Source organism: Oenanthe melanoleuca, chromosome 2 (assembly GCF_029582105.1).
Source record: "Oenanthe melanoleuca isolate GR-GAL-2019-014 chromosome 2, OMel1.0, whole genome shotgun sequence".
In the NCBI taxonomy this organism is placed as follows: domain Eukaryota; kingdom Metazoa; phylum Chordata; class Aves; order Passeriformes; family Muscicapidae; genus Oenanthe; species Oenanthe melanoleuca.
Window position 1 is genome coordinate 50,120,216 of NC_079335.1, and position 20,419 is coordinate 50,140,634.

General features: G+C 37.4%; 1 protein-coding gene across 5 annotated transcripts in view; it reads left to right on the plus strand.

Moving 5' to 3' along the window:
- PTPRM (protein tyrosine phosphatase receptor type M) overlaps positions 1 to 20,419 on the plus strand; it is a 437,605-nt gene that overhangs the window by 277,466 nt on the left and 139,720 nt on the right. For all 5 annotated transcript variants that reach the window (XM_056483790.1, XM_056483785.1, XM_056483787.1 and 2 more), the window contains one exon: positions 10,764 to 10,896. In XM_056483790.1, coding sequence (XP_056339765.1) covers positions 10,764 to 10,896 — 133 coding nt within the window. The remainder of the gene's footprint in view (positions 1 to 10,763; positions 10,897 to 20,419) is intronic.

The following is a 20,419-nucleotide window of genomic DNA, read 5'->3' on the forward strand; positions in this document are numbered from 1 at the left end:
TTCACTTCCTTCCCTTCGTCTGATTTTTTTGTCAGTGCCGAGCACTAAGAAGTTTTTGTGTACATAGAAAATTTCTGTGCAAATGAAAGTTGAGTCACAGTTTTCCATAAGAGTGAACAGAAGTTGGTGGCTTGCATGGGTTTAAGGTTCTGTTTAAACTTTTGAGTTCACATTGGAAGCACAAAGTGAAGCAGAGGAAGAATAGTAAATTCTGTTTGGTCAGAAGCAAACAAAGAATTCTATAAACCTCTATGAAACAAAATAGTTGCATTTTTCATATGCTATAATTGAATTAGACTGCTTCTGGTTATGAGTAAATGTGTCAATAATTAAAAGTGAAAAGAGCTGATGATAAAAATGACTGTTCAAGGCATTCTTAATCAGACAGGACAAGTGGAGATTTTCCTTTAACCCCTAAAACCTGCAAGAAATAAATGGAAAACAAAATGTAAATCAGTGATAACTATTCAGAGAAGGCCTAGTCTGTTCTTGTCACTGTACTAGAATATTGGTGCATTCAACATTATTTCTGTCTGAATTATTTTTTTTATTGGCAATAATGTAAGCATTTCTGAAATATGAACAAAAGAATTGCTACACTGTACTGGCACAAAGAACGATTTGGAATTCTGTTTGGAATTATATTTCCTTTGTTGTGCTGTTTTCCAGTTCCTCTAGCTGACCTTCCTGCCCCAAAACAGTGTTGACTCTGAAATGCTTTAAAAGAAAAAAGTTTTTAGTCTTTTTTCCTACTTTTTATAAATTTATCACAGATATATTTTTTTATTTCTTCATGCCTCATTACATGTATAATTCCATTTATTTGTTAGTAGAATGAACTGTGTTTTGCTTTCTTCCAAGAAAATATGTGGGTAGTGAATAACGAGAAATAAATTCCAAGTGTGATTGGTTTTGAAGGATTTCTGAAGAATTCTCCATAAGGATTGCAATGTAAAGGGAAGTTGGTAGTGGAAGTCACCTGGAATGTCAGCCTCATCTGTGAGCCAGTGGCAGCACATGCCAAAACATCCATGGGTGTTCAGACCTCCCAGAAGGAGGGAGGTCTGTACTGCATTTCCCTTGTCCTCCTCCTCCTAATGGCAAAGTAACCAAGCCTACACTGAGTTTCATTTGGAACTGTTCATTAATGTTCCTCTGCTTGAGTCCTTGGCTGACAGTGAGATCAGAAGATGATTCCTCACTCTCCTGTTTCTTCAGGTTGCTTTGTTCCCATGCTGGATGTGATCCCTTGCATGCAGGGATGGTAAATAAAACAGCTGTTTGTCCAGGCCAAAAGCATCTATTTCTGTAGCAGAGTTTCACCCTGAGTAGGTCAGCTCCAGAAACTTTACTGTGATCTGATTTTGCATCTTTGCTGCTTGGTGGAAGCCACTTGAGTACTAGAAAACCATATTTTATCTCCCCTGAAGAGGGCAGAGTCCTCTTCAGTCTTCAAATCCACGCCTTTCCTGTTTCTAGAAAACAGCTGAAATAAGTTTTCAGTGGTGTCTGATATTTCTTGTCATGTCTCTATACTTCCAGGAGTAGATGTAATGTTGAAAGCATGGGAGCCAGCAGGAGATCTCCTTCAGCAATAGGTGAAAATCAAATACCCCTAGTGGGGCTGATGACAAATTGTCCACTTCTTCTGTAGGGATGGCCTGAAAGTGGTGCTGACTTGCTTAGAAAGTGTATTAGGTGTGGGCAGGATCAATCTGGACTGTCTGCTTTCATTTCCTTAGAGCTAGTTTGAGAGTTACTCTTCTGCCCCGAGTACTCTTGGTTTGAGGTTGTGTAAAAAACCATAAAATCAAATGTTTTAGGTCAAAAGGCTACCCTTGTTGTACATTATGTACCTCTATGACTTCTTGTTCACAGAAGTCAGGGCTATAAGGTGCAATTGGATTTCCAATGGCTGCAAGTGGGTCCTCTTTCACAGAGCATCAGCTGGGAACAAGCCCTGCATTCAGTGTACTGGGACACCTGCAGTTTCAGCCCTTGTTGGTGCTTCTTTTCTCAGACCTCCTCATCCTTATTCAATATGAGACCTACATGCATATAGCTAATTTGATGCAAGTATATTCTCATTACTCCTCAGTCAAGCTTGATTAGAAATGTGTGTTTCATCATATTGGCCATCGTTGTGTTTGTGTAGTCAGAGAGTAGTTGGTAAAAAAGCCCAGTTTTTACAGAAATCAGGAGGATTTAAACTTTCATTTTCATGGTGGAGTCTGTTTTCAGATGTGCTGCCATGGCTTTTCCATTTGTTGGCATAGAGATCTGTGATGTGCACCATTGTGGCTGCTTCTTTGGCCACATAGTGAGTACTTATAAATATGTAACCATCCTATTTTCTTCCTAAGGTGTACTAAAGTGTGTAGGAGTACCCTTTAGGGCCATTTGAAAGCTTAAAGTTCCAGAGACTTTATTTTTTTTTCCTTTGTAAATTATTTATTTCCAAGAAGGAGATACACTGTGTCTGTATATTTGAGACTTGTTAATAATTTCTGGTTATGGTACAGCTATTGAGTGGGTTTTAAACATCCCTTAATGATCTCAGTGCTATTAAAGTGTGAGGACTTATGCTTTTTTCCCAGAATGAATGAGAGCTTCCACCTCCTTGAGTGCCCACTAGAGAGGAAAATTTTTATGAATTTTAATTATTTAAATTTCTTTGCTTAAAAGAAAAATGCAAAGAAGAAAACTAGCAGAAAGGATGGTGGCGTTGTTTCAAAGGAGAAGTGAGCTGTTTATCAACACTTGCTTGCTTGTTTTAAGTCTTTTCTTTTTAAAAAATTCCAGTCTCCAGAAAAAATCCAGTCCAAATAGTCTGGATTAAAATCCTGTTAATAATATATTGTGATGAGACCAATAGATTGTGATGAAACAAAAAGTCAAACTGAGAACTTCATTTGTTTTGGGCATGTTTTGTAAAGAATGTTGTTACTCCTGACAACCAGAAACACAGATGCTTAACCAGAAAAGTCTTTCTGCTCACATGCACCAACATGAATCATCCACCAGTGAGAGACACAGTTCATATGATATTCAGTTAAATGAGTCGTATTCATCAGTGAAATAGTTCTTTGCATGTCTTTTCATGCAGTTCTTTGTCACTTATATTTACATTTTCTTAAAGAATATCACAAACAAAATTAATAATTCATAGCTATTGTTACACAGCAGAGCCTTATTTCGATACTCCCTTCTTATCACAGACCTCCAACAAGTCTGTTTTTTCTTGTATTTAAAACTACACCAAATAAAAAAATACACCAAATCAACATGGTTGTCCTGGGGAAATACAGAGAACTTTTTGTGGGAAAAGAGGATCTGTGCACAGCAGTATGTATTGTGATGATGGTCATAAATTGCAAAGAAAATGCTCTCCTGATAAAATTTAAGTGCTGCTTGCCCTCTTTCCCAGACTTGAAAAAAATACAGTGGTGAGTACATTATAGGAGGGAAAATCAGACTATGTTGATTTCAACACTTAAATGACTCCTATGCTTAGCAAAACAGGAGGAAAACATAGTCTCTGCCATGTAGAAAAAACATGAACATTTCCAAGAGAAACCAGAAACAGAAAGGAAAAATATTGTAAAAAAGAGACCTTACTCTTGCAACACTTCCAAAACTAATATATTCAAGACATGGGCTAGAGAGAAAAAACTGAAAAAATGCTGATTAAAACCACCTTCTGGCACAAAGTGTACCTTGCCCAACACCACCTCATAACTTCTACCATATGGACAAAAACCTGCAGTTCTGAAGGAGAGTGAGGAGCGCTGATTGGAAAGCAAACAATGAGGATGTCAAGGGAGAGCTCTGTCCTAACTGGAATTCTACCAGGAGTAATAAAACAAAGACTTTGTTAGCAGAGTACATGCTGGCTAGCAGATGAGGACTGAATGCCAGTCACTTACAGTATAAACAGAAGAGCCAGGGTGGTGATTCATTCCATCTACAGATCTGTACGTGTTTTGGGTCTTCTCCAAGACAGGCTCAAATCCTGGCATCTGGAATGGATGAAACTCAAATAAAAGCTCAAGTGTTGGACTGGCTTGTCTCTCACAGCATTGGTAAAGCTGCTGCTACAGATTTATAAATGAGGGTACCATTTTTTGAAGCCATGAAGGTGAGGGGAGAAATGCTATTTCTGGAGGAAATAGGGCATTTTGCACTGCTGCCCTGTTGTAGTGTGTTTTACAGTTTGTGGTACAGGATTTTGTTTCCTGTTGGTCATTTTACATTTATAAGGACCTACCTCTGTGAAGCATCTGTTTGCTTACCAGGACAGACATATCAGCATTCTTTCTTACTTTGTCATACTACCTTTTATCTCAGCCCTTTACTTTTGGCAACCTGCTTTTCCTACCTTTATGTTAATGAACCCTTATGTTCCTTCCTACCTTGAAATACCCCAACCAACATCATTTTAAACATTTGTAAGTCGCTCAAATCACTCCTGAAGATCTGTTTCTACTGTGGTACTAACTGGAAATGCTGAGTGATGCCAGCTAGTTAAAGGAGCAGGAAGGATATGACTTGGCTGTTGCAAGTGCATCTTCTTAGGGCTTTTTACCTTCCCCTGTGGTTGCTACACCTGCCTATTACAGCCTAGCTCAGCTAGTTCATGTACTTTTGTGGCAAAGATTACTTAGCTGTGTGCCTGCTCTGTTCTTAGCACTGTGGGGCTCCCAGTCTGATTTACAGCTTTCAGCTTCTGCTATCACACAAATAATAGGGAGTAATAATGATAGTAGCCTCTGTAATTCATGTTGTCCTTGGAGAGCGTGGGCAGACTCTTTAAAGCCAAGTTCTCTGATCTTTTCAGTCTTCTCACTTTGTGGCAGGCACAATAGGATCCTAGTGATGGGTGTTCCAAGGAAGCATCATACCTCTCTGCCTCTCTTCTGCCTTGTACCATTTTGCCTGATTTCTGCCACCTAATCACAGTGCAACTGTCACACAGGGGTATAATGTTTCATTTTCCTGACTCACTCTCTAAAATAACTCAAAAGTAGGTGCTGAGATGTGATAGTTGAATCTCACTGCCTGCATAAAAAAATCACAGGGTAGTTACTAACTCAAAAGTTGGTTTAAAGTTTGACTGGAAAATAGGATGATGTGAAGTAACTGTATTACTGCCTTAAAGCCTTGTAAGGTTAGCCATTACATCAGTCACTGAAGCACCTGTGGATAAAATGTAGGTGGAAAGGCTTGCAAGTGTCTTACCAAGCAAGTACCTTTGAGAGTGAAAAGCTGCAGAAAGGAAGTACAAAAGGCAGGAACTGCAGTCAGTCTTGAATGGGAGAAATAAAATTAATAAAATGGTCTAGTTAATTAATGGAAGGGATTATTTCTTTGCTCAAATAGAAGAAGAAACTTCTGGATTTTTTAAAGACTGCTTCAGACAAAACAACCTTTGGCTAGGTTTTACTAGTAACTGCTTAAATCTTACACCATCTTTGTAAGTATAACCAGCAGCACCTAGACTTTAGAGCCAGGATTATTTTATTGGTCATTCTTTTCTGTAAAATGGTCAGTCATTTCTAAGTACATTTTTTGGGAGAAAGAAATATTGAAAAGCAAGTCCAAACTTTGTTCATTTACAAATAGAGAAGGAGAAAGAGTTTATTCAGATGGTAGGGGTCTATTTCTTTTGCTGGAAAACATTTTCATTTTTCTTGAAAAACAAGATAGTGCTTGCCTCAGAGTTAATGGAATTATTATTCTGCCCACATAATTCATTCACCATAGCTTTCATTTTAGTGAAAAGTAGTTCTGCTGCAACCTTTTCTATCCATAAGCTACCTGCAAGAGATTATTCTTTATGAACTTTGAGGTTGATGATAATCTGATGCTTGTGCCTTCTGAGTGAGAAAGGAGAGGGAAATTTTCCACCAAAGAAAGTGGCAGAACTAGAAATTCTTCAAAGAGAGAGGAGGAATTTTTTTACCCAGTCTTCTAACCCATTGTGTGGAAATATAAATTTAGCTGCACAAGTTCATTTAAGAATTCAAATTCTGGCAGACACTAACATAGCAACTAGAATATAATTCAGCTCTCATTCTGAAGAGGAAGTAAGATGCCATGAACTGGCAGAGTAATGACTAAACTTCAGAGGAGATTCCAGCATTAAGAAAAAATTAATGGAATAGGTCTGAGAGTGAAAAATAAGTGAAATACCATCTTTGGATGCTTCATGGGTACTACTTAAAAATATTATCACTGGAGGTTGCAAAGTATGGAACAAAATGGGATCCATGAGGAAAAGTCCTAAGTCAGGCCAGCTGAACACCATTCTTTCTAGGTGAAGGAAAATAAATGTGTTTCACATTTTAAATGCTGCTGCTGGGAGAGCCACAAAGAATGGGAAATCAGTCAGTAAAAGGGAAATTGTAGTTGCTGAGATTAACTAGAAAAGTAAATATCTAAGGGTATGGAACCAAGCAGTGTTACTGTCTTCCACTATATTCAGCACAGGAAGCCTAGAGAAATGCTTTGCTGGGTATTGCAGCACCTTAGGGTTTATCTTCAAGTGTATCTCTGCTTTTCACTTCTGGCAGGAGGCACTCTAGTTTGTTTTCATCAAGTAAAGACTTTCCAAAGTCAGCACCTTAATCTTTTTTAAACTGGCAGGAAATACCTCCTTGTCCTTTCATTTTCTAAACAGCTCCCTTGAGCTATCCTGCTCTCAGTGCTCTTTAGTAACCTGTTGTCTGTCTGGAAGTGCACCACAGTGTGTATATCAGTTTAGCCTTGATTCTTGTAGCTCCACTAGCCCAGACAATCTCAGAAAACAGAAGTGAGGTTTTTATATGCAAGGCTTGGAGTCAGTTGTCTGTATGCAAGGGTAGAATCAAAATCTTAAAAGCAAAACAAACAAAAAAATCGAAGTAAGTCATTAGGTCCAGTGTTGTGAGGAAAATGCAGTGGGCATAGTCAGTTGTTGGCATCAACTTAATGAACTGTTTTCATAAAATACAGATATTTTACTGGAGGCACGTGTCTTAAAGGTATATATTCCTAAAGGCTCCAGGGTGATCAAGGAGATTAAAAATTACTGTGTCAGACAAAGATGTTGAAACAACAGGGATAAAATAAAGAAATAAACGACCAAGACCAGATCATCATGATAAAATAATGTATTGATAACACTGTTTCTGTAATGAAAGATTACATTTCACTCAAGTATTTTTAGCATCTGTCAGTATAGCAGAGTAAAAGAGAAATCAGAGCACCTCTTTTTTTTTTTTTTAGGCTTGCAGTAGTACATTTCCACATCTCTCTTGAAAACATACGAACAAAACCAAATGCACAAATGGACATTGCAGTTTATCAGGAGGCAAAATGAATTTCAGAATTACTGCCCTGAGTTGCCTCACTACCCTTAGGCACAGATCACCTTTCTCTCCATGGTGCCAGTGCAGTTGCCTGTGTGGGAATGGGTTAAAAGTCAGCTAAGAATTTATTATGAGGTGAGAGGCAAATACCACTCGATCAACATCTACCTATCAAACAGAAGCACAGGAGCAGTGAAGTGACACTGCTTGTCACAGCTAATATACTTCAGTATTTAATATTAAATGCTGTATGGATGTTTATTAAATGCACAGAGGAGTCAGGGTTAGGGCAGCAGCTCTTGATTACAGTGCTAGATGGTACAAGTTAGCAGAATTCACACAGAGCTGTGAAGAATTTCAGTGGGACAAAAGCAAACTGAATGAAGAGGTAGTACCAACTCAAATTTCAGTCTTGATAAATGCTAAAATGTAAATTTGAATGGCTTTTAACTTGTAAAGGGTTCAAAGCTGAGCACTGCACTGAATAAAGGGATGCAAGTTTCTCTGTAAACAATACACTGTAAACAATGCACTGTAAAAAACTTTGTGTCCATCTGATGTTGGAATAAAACTAAACAGAATGCTAAGGGTATGAAGGGACAGCAATTTTCTAAAATCTGGTTGTAAAAAAAACAAACCCTGAGGTATGTTAAATGAATAAGCACCATTAAATAAAATGCAGAAAGTTAATCCCAAATTTCTGATACTAAAAGACTCAAGGAATGTTAAAAAAAGATGAAAGTTCTTTTCATTTACCCAAATAGATTTTGGAAACCACTGAGAACAATAGTGGACCAGCATTTTGTCAGCACATAAATAAGCTGCTGAGTGGAAATAAAGGAGAATTGAGATAATACCAATAATATTTTGAAATAATTAATTGTAGAGGTTTTTGGAAGGCTTGTTAAACATCATGCTTCCAGTTTAATGCAAACTCTGTTGTGAGTAAGGCTGAGTCCATCACTGTGAGTAGCTGTATCCTATTTTTAATTCAGCATTACAGTTCTTTTCATTTGAAAATGAAACAATTTGAGATGATTCCTCAATTGGATAATCAATAAATGATGCAATTTGGGAGTTAGGGTGTCCTGATGTTAGGCTCTGTGCCACTTCCTGTGTAGGCATTCTTTGGAGATTTTGCATTAGTGGTGGATTCACCAGCTTGTTCAGTGCTCCAAACAGGATAATGCTTTGTGTGATGGAAGCATATAATGAAAGTTGTGCTCCATCATATGCAGAAAACGTGTGTGCTTTGAATATGATTTTGATATTATCTCCTCTGCATAGTGTGAGTGTAGCTGGTTCTGCTGAGCTGAACTAAGGGCTAAGAGCTGCTAAAGAGAGACAGAGCACTGGAATGGAACACATTGGATACATTGGATAGCACCATGAATGGTTGCCTTTACTTACTTTCATCATTTATATTCCCAAAGCTAATGCTGGAAGCCTCGATGACAGGAATGAAACCCTAAGACAGAAACTGTTTCTAGCAAGTCATTACTGATGAGTATTCCAGTTGGCTGGGGTAGCCTGAAGGAGATAATGAAGAATAGGCTTTGGAAGGAACCAGTCTTAGAAGCTGCATCTGAAAAGATACTACTTGCTTGTTAAGTCAATAACTTAACATTCTTTATTTCTTGGATTTTAGATTTAAAAGAGAGCTTTGGAGTCCTTCATATGTCTTACCATTTGCATCATACTTGATTCACTGCTTCCTGTTGGCCAAGTTCAGCTCAACAGCTGTTTTTTGCATGACCATGCTCTAGATATCTTCTGAATATCTACTGCAGTTTTGAGTGCTGTGAAGAGTACAACAATATAGAATTTTTAAAAATTATTTGTATATGATACAGGAAAATAAAAATAGAACTGTTTATTCATACAAAGTATGAATCATCCTTTATTTATACAAAGAAAGGATTTTGCCAATTTGGAAAAGTTTGTGTGTATTTCTATCACACTAATATTCTTGTGAAAATGGGCACAGGGACAGCAAGCCCATCATCTTCTCTGATTTAGCACTCATGTAAAATACCTTGGCCAGAATTTTCTAAAGAACCTGGTTCCTGCATTTAGCTCTAGATATGTTTTGATTAATGGTTATCACCTTTTCTGGCAGGTTTTTCTGGCATTCCTCTTGGCAAGGTGTTTTGAAGTTGTAAGCCAAAAGTGTAACTGTGGGCACTCAGAAGTATTCTTCATCTTAAAATTCCTGGTTAAAATTGAGAAGAAACATTGGAAATGTGGTCATTCTATTTTTCAAAAAACAGCTCTCAGTGTAAATTTGCCATTAATTTGCTTCCTTTCCAGAAAGAGAAAGTGAAGAAACTAATAAAATATAGTTGGTGCTGTCAGAATCCTTTCTGCATCCCAGTTAGTGATACAAGAATGTGGTCTTAAAAGATTACACTTCACTTAGGCTTTGCTCTTCCTTCTCCCTTGCCAAAAAAGCTATAGCAGGAAAGCAACCCATAAATCCCTGTGTCCATTTTATGACATGGTGCCTCAAATTATGAATGCTGACACGTTTTGATTAAAAAAAAATGGAAGTCCATAAAAAAATAAAATCAGCTTAGTGAATTGAATGTTGCTTCCTTAACGTTTTTCATCCTGAACTCATTTAGTAGGGGAAATGGATATTTCATCAGACATGGATTTGACGTTCCATCACATTATACAGTAAACAGTACAAACGATGTTATTTTTTTTAAATGGAGAAGCTGGAGGAGCTAAGACAGTAGCTGCTGTAAGGCACTGGTTATCTCATTTAAACAGATATTAAATATAGGTGCCAGTGGTGTGATCATCAGCTGCTTCCCACTTTGTGAATAAATTGCTTAGAAGGAGTCTTTTTTCCTACCAGATGTGACCTAGATTTAGATTTCCAAAGGCAAAAAAAAAAAAAAGCCTATTGTGTAAAAAAACAATTGTGGGTAAAATGCATGGTAAATGAGCTTATCTCACTTTTCCAGGTGTTTAAGCTAATATGTTATGGAATTACAGCTTCATTTATGAAAAATAATTGAGGAAAATGTTCCAGCAAATCAAATTTGAATAAAGGCTTAGTATAGTTATTGTGTTGTTAGGAAGTTTCTAAATGGAAGAAAGAAAAGGGAGCCAGCATAGATAATAAAAATGTAGAAATTTGTGAATCTGTGAAGAGGCTCCTTTAAAGGGTCAGGGCTGTGGTATCCCACCTGTATTGTGGTCCTGCAAAATGTCTTGGAACAATATAAAGAATTATACTCCCAACAATGCATATGAAAGCAGGATTTTTTTCTTAAAAGACCCAGCATTGATTTCTGTTGGCCCAGGATAAGATTAATGGCATTATTATGTTAAGTGTATAAACATCAAAAGAATAACACCTTTATTATGTTTCTCATTCCTCTTTTTCTTTTGTCGATTCCACAGGGGCTGCCACTCGGAAACCGGACCCGGAGCCTGAGAAGCAGACAGACCATACTGTTAAAATTGCTGGAGTCATTGCAGGCATCTTGCTGTTCGTCATTATATTTTTGGGGGTTGTGCTGGTAATGAAGAAAAGGTGAGCAATTAGTGGATGTTTTCTATGTCCATGTTCATGTTCCATCTCCTATGGCAGTACTCAGTTTGATACAGAACTATCCAGCCGCCTTTGTACCCACAGAGAATTAATGTTTGTGTCTTTGTTTTATATATAACAACCAAAGGTTAATGATTCTAGCACTTCTTGCATCAGTCCTGCATGATGGACTCTATAATAGGAGAATATCTTGTCCTGTGTGAGTCTCCACCCTATTCAGATCAGCTGGAAGCTAGATGTAGTTTCGTTTTTGCATGTAGAAGAAATCCTTAGTGAAACAGGAGCTAGAGCTAAGGTAATTTTGCTAAGAATTAGGTCTGTATTGTTCTGCATAAGCTTCATTCCCTGAAAACAAAGGAAAATGTTACAATGGTGCTGAATGTTTCCAAATTCTGGTTCAACACATTCATGCATTGAGATTGTTTTGCTTTGAATATCATTTGGAAACTGCTACGTTATTAGAAGTGTAAGGCTTTTAAAACTGTTTGCCTTTCTCAACACTGTAAGAGGTAACATAGTAACTGGAAAAATATAGCCAGGGAGGTGGCACAGATAAGAAAAAGACTCACATGATCTTAGAAGCTTAGTCTAGATTGGGAAAAATTAATTAGGGAATAGAATTAAGGTTTTAGATTCTATAATGAGCAATATGAGATTTGTGACTGTGAGATGTGGGGTTGGGAGTGTGCGAGTGCTGTGTAAATGGGCTGAGTGACAAATTCTCCTTCCACTTCTGCCACAGTCTCCTTACTGTGTCCCATAACCCCTCCACTCCTTGCTATTCCCCTTGAATTATCCCCTTTTTTCCTTTGAGAGCAATCCTGCCCTGATTTGGCTCATCCCAACCCTGTGTGGTTTAATTGTATGTTAACTAGTTTGGCAGGTCTGAGATAGTCCAAGCCCCTGAGCTGCCTGAATTTCTTCCAGAATTTGAGCAGTGGAGGTGCACAGCAAAGGAGGCAGCTGTCTGACAGTGCCTCAGGGCAGGCAACAGAAGTAGCTGCTTTTCACTCTCCTTGAAGACAGAAGCAGGGCCATGAGTTAGAAGGGCTCTGTGGAGAGAAAGGCAGGCTGTGGCCAGGGCTGGGGGCTAGGTCATGACAAGGGGTATGTAAAGCACTCAAAGCTGCCATACAGAAGAGACTGAGACTTAAGCCCCAGGGTGAGTCTGACTGGGGCAATGGAATTGACCCAGTAACCAAGTCTGCTCAATAAAGTACATTGTGGCAGGGTTGAAATCTGTTCTGATTTTGCAGTACTTTTCTCTTCCCACTTCTGATTTCTTGCATCATTCATACCTTCAATTTTAACAGTTGAACTCCCAAACTCCTCCCTAGGGCCAGACACAGCACTTGGCATGCAGGGAGGAAGGCTTCTTGGATTTTCTGGCCAATCCTTCTTCACACAATTCCTGACCAGCATTCATCATTCTCTCTGTTCAGTTCTGAGCCTCTCCTTAAGTGTTTCTGCCAAGGGTAGAATGTACTCACCCAAGGGAGACAAGTTATTCTTAATCTTGAAGAGAGAGCATTGCAAAATTATCCAAATGGTTTCAAAGTGAATAAGGTGTCTGGGTCTCTGGCTAAATGGATGCAATGCCAGCTCCTGCTTAATTGTCTAGAGGAAAACTCTTCAATAATCTAATTATTAGAGGCAGGAGGGCTCAGATCCTAAGTGTTTGCATTAATGCAGAAGGATACTTGATTCCTTCTGTCTACCACAGTGGAGTAATTATTATTCATAGTAATTCTGTTGTTAGAGAAAAAGTGCATTATGTTTGGAATAAATCTGCTTGAAATGGAGATGAAACTATTGAAAATACAAGTCCAGGAACTCTGTTGCCAAATACACACAATTCCATTGTGTAGTACAGAAAGAATGGTACCAATAACTTAAACATGTCCCAGAATGATGCTGCAGCCCTGAACAAAACAAACTGAAATGAGTTGAAGCGAATATTAGAAAGTAAGAATGGTTCATTTGTGTAACAGGATGTGACTAGGCTTTAATGAGTTTCAGGAGTGGGTATATTGTGTCCCAAGCCTCTGAAGCATCTGCTGTAGCATGGAAGATCTTGAATACAATTACACTTGTGACTTAAGCAGAAGATGAACCGATTATTCAATAGATTGTTATTGGTGCATTAATTCACCAGGCTGCTGAGGGCCCCTATGGTTTCACCTGGTTACTGTGTATACATTATGCATTTGAGGAGAATGTATAAATCATGCCTCAAGCTTAGTGTAACCATAGTGTTTTTGCAGTTCTGCGATATTTTAGGTGCTTACTTTGGGAAACACTCTTATCAAGATTCTAGGTCTGGTGTGCCATTTGACTTCTGCACTTGATCATTTTATTTCATTTATTTTATCAGGAGCTTTACTGGTGTAAAAATAAAACAGCACCTTGTAATTCTGTGGCACCTTTCCCCTGAGAACCACTTTGTTCTCTGCACTATTATGTGCAGACTCTCTGAGCTGCAGTGGTGGATTTCACTGCACTGAGTCTATGTGCTTTGAAAACTGTCTTGTTTGGAGTAGGCTACAGCAAAATCCCATTCACATTCCACTATTCCAAGGCATATCCCAGAGCAAATGCTGTGTGTTACTCATTCTTCCAAGAAAAGAGTCTTGTGTTCTTGATCTCCAGATAACACCAGTAGATGAACCCGACTCTGTCTCTGGGGCTTCACAGTGCTTAATTAATTTAATGCCAAACAATTTATTTCCATTGTCAAGAGATTTAGAAAGCAGTTTCACTTGTGTGATAACCATGACTTTGTCCAGCACATTCCTTAAACAGCCACCTCATTTCACTCAGCAACCATTCTTTGCTTGGATGGTGCCAGGCACCACAGGTTTTCACACTCTTGAACTTTTAATTCAGTATCCAGGTAGAGAAGACCAGCATTCAGAGAGGGTTTTCAGTGCAACACAGACATGCTTTGGATATGCCCATTATCAAAGTAGTAAAAAAGTTTCACAGATATTAATAGTTATTAAGGAGCATTATTAATTACACTATTTAATGGTCTTCTGAAGTAGTTATATCATAAACCAGAGATATTAGGTGGCCTAGCAATTCAGTGCTAGGTTTGGAGTCACTAGTGAGGGTAGAAACATCATGGATGCTGGAGCATTTTCTGTATGGACACTCAGCTTTTGACTGAAGTAAATCAAATTTGTAAACTTGGCATATGGGGCGGGAGAATACTGTTAGTGCTTTCCTCTTTATCTCTCCACTTGGTTGTTCGTAGTTCTTTATCCATTCTGTACTATCTTTTCTTTATCCATTAGCATTCCTGCATAAAGGTGTTGTGTAATGTAGTCTAGGAACCTGCAAGCTATTCCTAACACCACTATGGTCACATCAATGAGGTGATTCTTCTTTGTGAAGTTAAAATAATGTCAGTAGATATCTCTCCTCAGATATGCTCTGTATCTCTCACATAAGAATTAACACAAAGTTAGGTGAAAACAATACAAGTGTTTCCACAAAATTGATCCACAATAAAGTAGATTTTGAATCTGATCCTGAATGTTAAATCTTAGGGAAGGCCCAGTCTTTGATGTACTTGCACAGGATGTTATAAAAAGCATTAAAAATAAAGAATGCACCAAGTAACTTCATCTTTTGGTCAACTTAATGTGGAGCAATGAAAATGAGAGTACTGTTGCTACAACCTTTGAAAAAGCAATAGCAATTAAAGCAAAGCTTCCATGAATTAGACCCTTACTGCTTTATTTTTTCTTTACTTTTCTTTATATTCTATTTAAGTTAAATTTAAAAGTTTTGCATAACTTGATAAGTTAATGGTCCAGCATTTGCTTAAGAGCCCTTTATATGTCTTTGGGGCAGCTGTTTCCATTGGGGCTGCCATTTTGTTGCTGCAGTGGGAGTGCAGTAAGGAAGCAGTTATTAAAATTTTATTTCACCGGCTTCTGATTCAGTTATAGAAGGGGGTTTTTGTGAACATAAAAAGGCTATTTTGTTTTGCCTGTTCTTAGTTTCTGTTTTCAGCTGTCTCTGTGCCTCAGCCTCCCGTGAGTTTCCACTGGATGTAATTGTGGCATCTGTTTAAGTCAGAGACCTTGGTTCTTGGCAGTGGGTGAGGAAGAGTTTTGCACTCAGTGGAGCTGGGCTGGGAATGCATTGTTCCCATTCCCTGATAGCAAATCAGGCTGTTCAGTTATACATACACCTTTGCCAACAATTTCAAACACTTAGGATAGAAATTGAAGATAATAAGGCTGAAGGTAAATTCCAGCCTCCTCTCCCTGAGCCTTACTTTTCCCTGTAGGCCAACAGCAAAAGAGGAATTATGAAAGAAAACACTGAGGTAGTGACACAGTTCCAAAAATTTCCATTCTGATGGGTCAGTCCTTCTGCAGCCAGCCTCCTGTGGTGTTTTTGGTAAATTTTGTAGTGAGGCCTTATTCTACAAGTGGTATTCATGAAATTAATTTATGTCTTCAGTCCTAAAGGAGTTAAAAGTACTTAATATTGTCACTATATGCAGAAACAGTTTATTGACATAAAATGACCTCACTACCAGGAAGTGACTGAAGAGCCATGCTCATAAGAAAATTTATCCTAAGTTGGCCAAAATCTTTGCATCACTCTTTTTACCAGAAAAAGACTTCATACACAGACAGAAACTTTGGTTTGTATTCATTATGTAGGAGGAAAAATGGAGCTTGTCCCTATTTCTTAAAAAAGCTAGATCCATTCAGTGTTGAATGGTGATTTAGCATGTGGCCTGAAATGCTTGTATAAAACTTGCAAGTGTAAAACTTTCTGCAGGATTTTAATGTATTCTTTTCACCTGTTTCTTTCAGTGTATGGTGTTCTTTGAGAGTCAAAACCTTGGTGCTCTTTTTCAAGGACTTTTATATGGAAAATCTCACAACTGTAGCAATATAAAAATAGCTGAAGCTTGAGACTTCCAATTTTTCTTATGTTACACAAATTCTTAATGGGACATTTACATGCAATAAAGTTTCTGGATTTTCAGCATTTTTTTCATAAGGAATAATTTATCTCCATAACATATTTGGCAGAATTCTGCATATAAGTACCAGCAGTGCTTCACTGATTAATTGTATTTATTGTTGTTTCTCAGATTATTATACATCTTTTAGAAATATGAGAACATTTGTACTAATTACATTAAATCTCTCTTGTGGCAACATATGGCAAGAAGCAGGGTTGGCAGTGTCATGAGATTCTAAATCAATGTGAGAGAATGAATAATTCTGAAAAGAAAGGTAGGGGAAAATACAATTATGACTTAACTAGAAAACAACTGCTTGCTTACAGTGCAGGTAAATGCTTTGATAGGACCTGATCCCATGCTCCCTGTGGAATGCAAAGGGGCTTACAACTCTTTTGCCCCTTACTCTATTCTTAGAGACCTTTTAAATCTCAACTTCAGCAGGTGTACATTTTCCACATGTGCTGTGTGATTAAAAATGCAGAGTGTAGCCTCTTGTGTTTGAACAATGCTGTTTGCATCTGAAAAACGGGAAGAAAAACTGGGAAGTATTTCTAACGGCATCTTCACACAAAGAAGATGAGAGAGAAAATTTGATGAAAGCCTGGTTTTCAAAGGGATGCCTGAAGCATGTAGCCAGAGGCAAGTTAACATTAGTTATAGTCCTTTGCAAGGCCTGTTTACATGTTTCCTCTGTAGTCAAAGGGCTGTATGCATGTGCTGTAAAAATTACCAATCCTACATAGTTCCCTTCAGTCTTTTATCTTGCCAGCATGTGAATGCTAGTTGAAATTATCCTCAGAGATGTGTTAAGATCTCCAGCCTTCTTTTAATTGCAGTCAATATATGGAATTCATTTGGGTTGAAACTTGCCCTTTCTGGGGGGTTGCAGTCCTGCTTGTAGTGGGCTCATAACTGAGGGAGGGAGGGAAGGATGTAAAGCAGAAGGGCATAGCTGGAGGGCTTCTGTATTTTGTGCTCACACAGAGCATGTCTAGGTGGAGTATCTGGTTGTGCAAGAGGTTTTGCAAGGCTGACTGAGCCCATGTTTGTCAGGGTGATGGTGCTAGGTTTCCCAAGTTGTTCTTTGTGGCATTCACGTGGGCAGGAATAACATGGATACAGGATCAGTTTGTATTTTAATCTCTGCCACGTGGGGAAATACCACCAATATAATTTCAGCCCACAAGGATAAACTTTTTATTTGCATGACAGTATAAGTATCTTTTCCTTCTGAAATTAAAAGGTTCTTTAAAAGCTGAAATACTAAAAGAGCTGTGGCCATTGATTTTCCCCCTCTGTAAACAAGTCCTTTCAAAGGCAGAACTGACTGCTTTAAGTAAAAAAGGGGCAGGCTGAGATTCTGCAGTGCTATGACAGGAAGAGGAGCTACTTAAAGCATATTTTGAATTTCTGTATTGTTAAGCTTCTAACACCATGCTAGAATTTCTATATCCTTATTCCTAATGCAGGTGAGGTGTAATCAGAAGTTGTTTAGCACTTTAATTGGGAATATTTGTGTGTAGTGTATGCAGATATGAACAGACATTAAATACCTAACGTTAAGGTAGGTGTACTTTTAAGGTGGTTTGATTTAACAGTTGGAGGTGCATTATATATTGTATTGCTTGAAGTGTTACAGAGATTGGATATGTTACCTGTCTGTTTCAGAAACATTGCATGATGTGCCCAGTTATACATTCTTGCTACCTTTCATTTGTGTCACCAGTTCAGGTCTCAGTTTCATCTTGATTTTTCATACATTAATATTTGACTTTTCTTTCCTTCCATTTCATCTTTTCCACCACTGCCTAATCCTTCCACCATCATGGCAGAAGAAGCTATCACTCCTACACTTATTACCTGTAAGTAACTTCTTTGTCATCAGAGACCACTTTCTGCCATGTTGTTCCATGATTAAGTAGTGAATGCTAATACTGAAAGTTCCTTTATAAAAACATACTTTGTAAAAATTACACCAAGATAAAAACAACATGGTCAATAATGTAATGAAATATTTAGCTTTTATAAGAGTTTCTTATGTCTCATAGGGTCTCTGCATTAGGGTCCTTTGAATAACATTATGTAAAGACTTTTTCTTAATTGAGAAGTAGGTATTGATATCACTACCATGTCAATGAGAAATTTTCATGCCTAAGTAACTATTTTTGAATTTATTTCGTAGTTTCTTTCTCATTTGTACTGTTGAAATTACAGCATTGGTTGGACATGTACAAGCATTTTCATTTGTTGCTGTGTACATATTACTACTTTTTTATGAATAATTGATCATGCATAAACATCATAAGTTACCATTTCTGGAGTGAATTTCAAATGAGAGAGCACTAAAAAATGAGGGCAGGATGAAGCATAACTTTCAGTAAGTAACAAGTTTTTTGTTCCAATGCAGTCCCTAGTAATACCATTATATGCTTCTTTATTTACCCAGAGCCTCACTTCATTCCCTGTTGTCAGCAGGTGATGAATGAGAAGGGTTCTTCTGTGAATTCAGAAAATCCCTTTCTGAGGTTATTTACTTTTACTTGCTTTCCAGGTACAAGGAGTACATAATAAATTAGCAAAGTACTAGGGGTCTTGCTTAGTTGCAAAATGAGATGCATTTAAATCTTGTATAATCCTGTTGGCCAGCAGCAAAAAATCAGCTATCCAGTAGTTACCTGTTTTCTTTAAACCTCAGATTTAAAAGTCATGGGAACCTATGAGATATTTTTACATAGTTTCAGAAGTTGGAGTGTTACTTGCATAAGATAAATTTTAGTATGAGTTTTTAAGTAGGTATGGTGGTAGCATGCTCTTGAAAGGAACACATTTGAGTAAAGTTTTTTATTTAGGTGCAATATGAAGTTTATGATGTTCCTTCTAGTTGCTTTTCAAACTTTCTAAATATATTTTTTTCACTTTATATTTTGAAAAAGCATCAAACATTCATTTATAGAATTTATGGAAAAAAATTAAATGTTTTCTATCTTGAAAACTTTGTCTTCAAGAAACCAAGCAGAACCATTCTTCAAATGAATTAAAAGCAGCTACAATTTAAGCCTCATAACTGAAATTCTCCAAGATTTGACAATATATGGAAGCTGCTCATGTGGTTGGTAATTCAGATTTCTTATTACCTTATTTGACACTTTATGTATAGTGCAATTCTTTTAAACTTGTTGTTTAAAGCAGTGTATTAATGTGGAGGTCAGAAAAAATTAACTTTTCCACAGATACAGTATTGCAAAATTTGTTTCTGTTCCTGACATGAAAAGACATATTTTCCATGAAATACTCCTTAAAAAAAATCAATTCAGTTTGGGTCTATTTAAATGTAGTTCTTCAAAATGTCAAAAGAATATAATACAGTAAGCCATGTAGCATAGTCTTGCCTTAATAAGTAAATATATTTAAATTTATATTTTAATACGATTCATGTCTCAAGGCTAAGTCAAAAATAAAACAAATGGAACATTAAATGAAACACTGTTTCATTATTTAAAGAAATTGGATTATATCTTTTTTTCCCTCATTTTCCCCAGACAGAGAAAAATGCCTGAATTGAAATGGTTGCTTCAGGTTTTATGAACAGATTTTGTCCCTTGTTTTGAAATCACAGAGACTGTTAATAGTGGATGGAATAGAGCATCTCAGGATTATTGGAAGTCCTCTCTTAGTGACTTCAAGAAAAGATCTTTTTATTAGTATGATGCAAATTCAGTAACTTCATAGCTTGGGTTGATTAACTCTTCCAAAAGAAATTGTGGGATTTTGACCTCATAGTGTTTTGTTTCCCACTGGCAAAAGAAGGGAAGTAAGAGCCCTGAGAAGTGCAGTCAAGGTTGGCTGTCAGTAGGAGGAAATATTTTGGACCAAATTCTCCACCTGTTTACGCATCACACAATTTCACAGAAATTGGTGGAAATCTTAGATGAATGCAGGATTCATTACAGTTTTATTTTTAGCTTAGGAAGTTGGTATGGATTATAAAATGTTATATATTTTGAGAAACATAATTTCAAGTACTCTGCCATTGCTAATTTACCACTTCTATACTGAGTATCATATTCAAATTTACTGATTAGTCATTGTAAATGCAAGCTGTAACATCCAAGTGAGCATCTATGCACTGAAATAGTTACTATTGTCTTGTGTGCTGCTTTGCTTGTGTGCTGTGTGCTCCTTTTCCCCAGCAGACTGCAATCTCTGCCACTTCTAGATCCATCCTAAATTAAAATTTAAAAAGAAAAAATTGGCAGATGCCTAGAGCTGCTGATGAATCATCAGAGGTGGACCTACAGCTGTGCATATTTGGCAGAGAATTATTTCTATTTTATCTTGTGTTTACTAGTTAGCCAGTCAATAGATATTACAGAAAAAAGAGTTGAGTACTGCTATTGAGAATTCTTTTTAATGGGCCTAAGTACCTCTGCCAGTCTTTCCTCCCTCTCTTGCATTCCTGACATCTGGTGTATTTTTTACCTTTCGCCTGTCAGGCAGCAGATTTTTTTT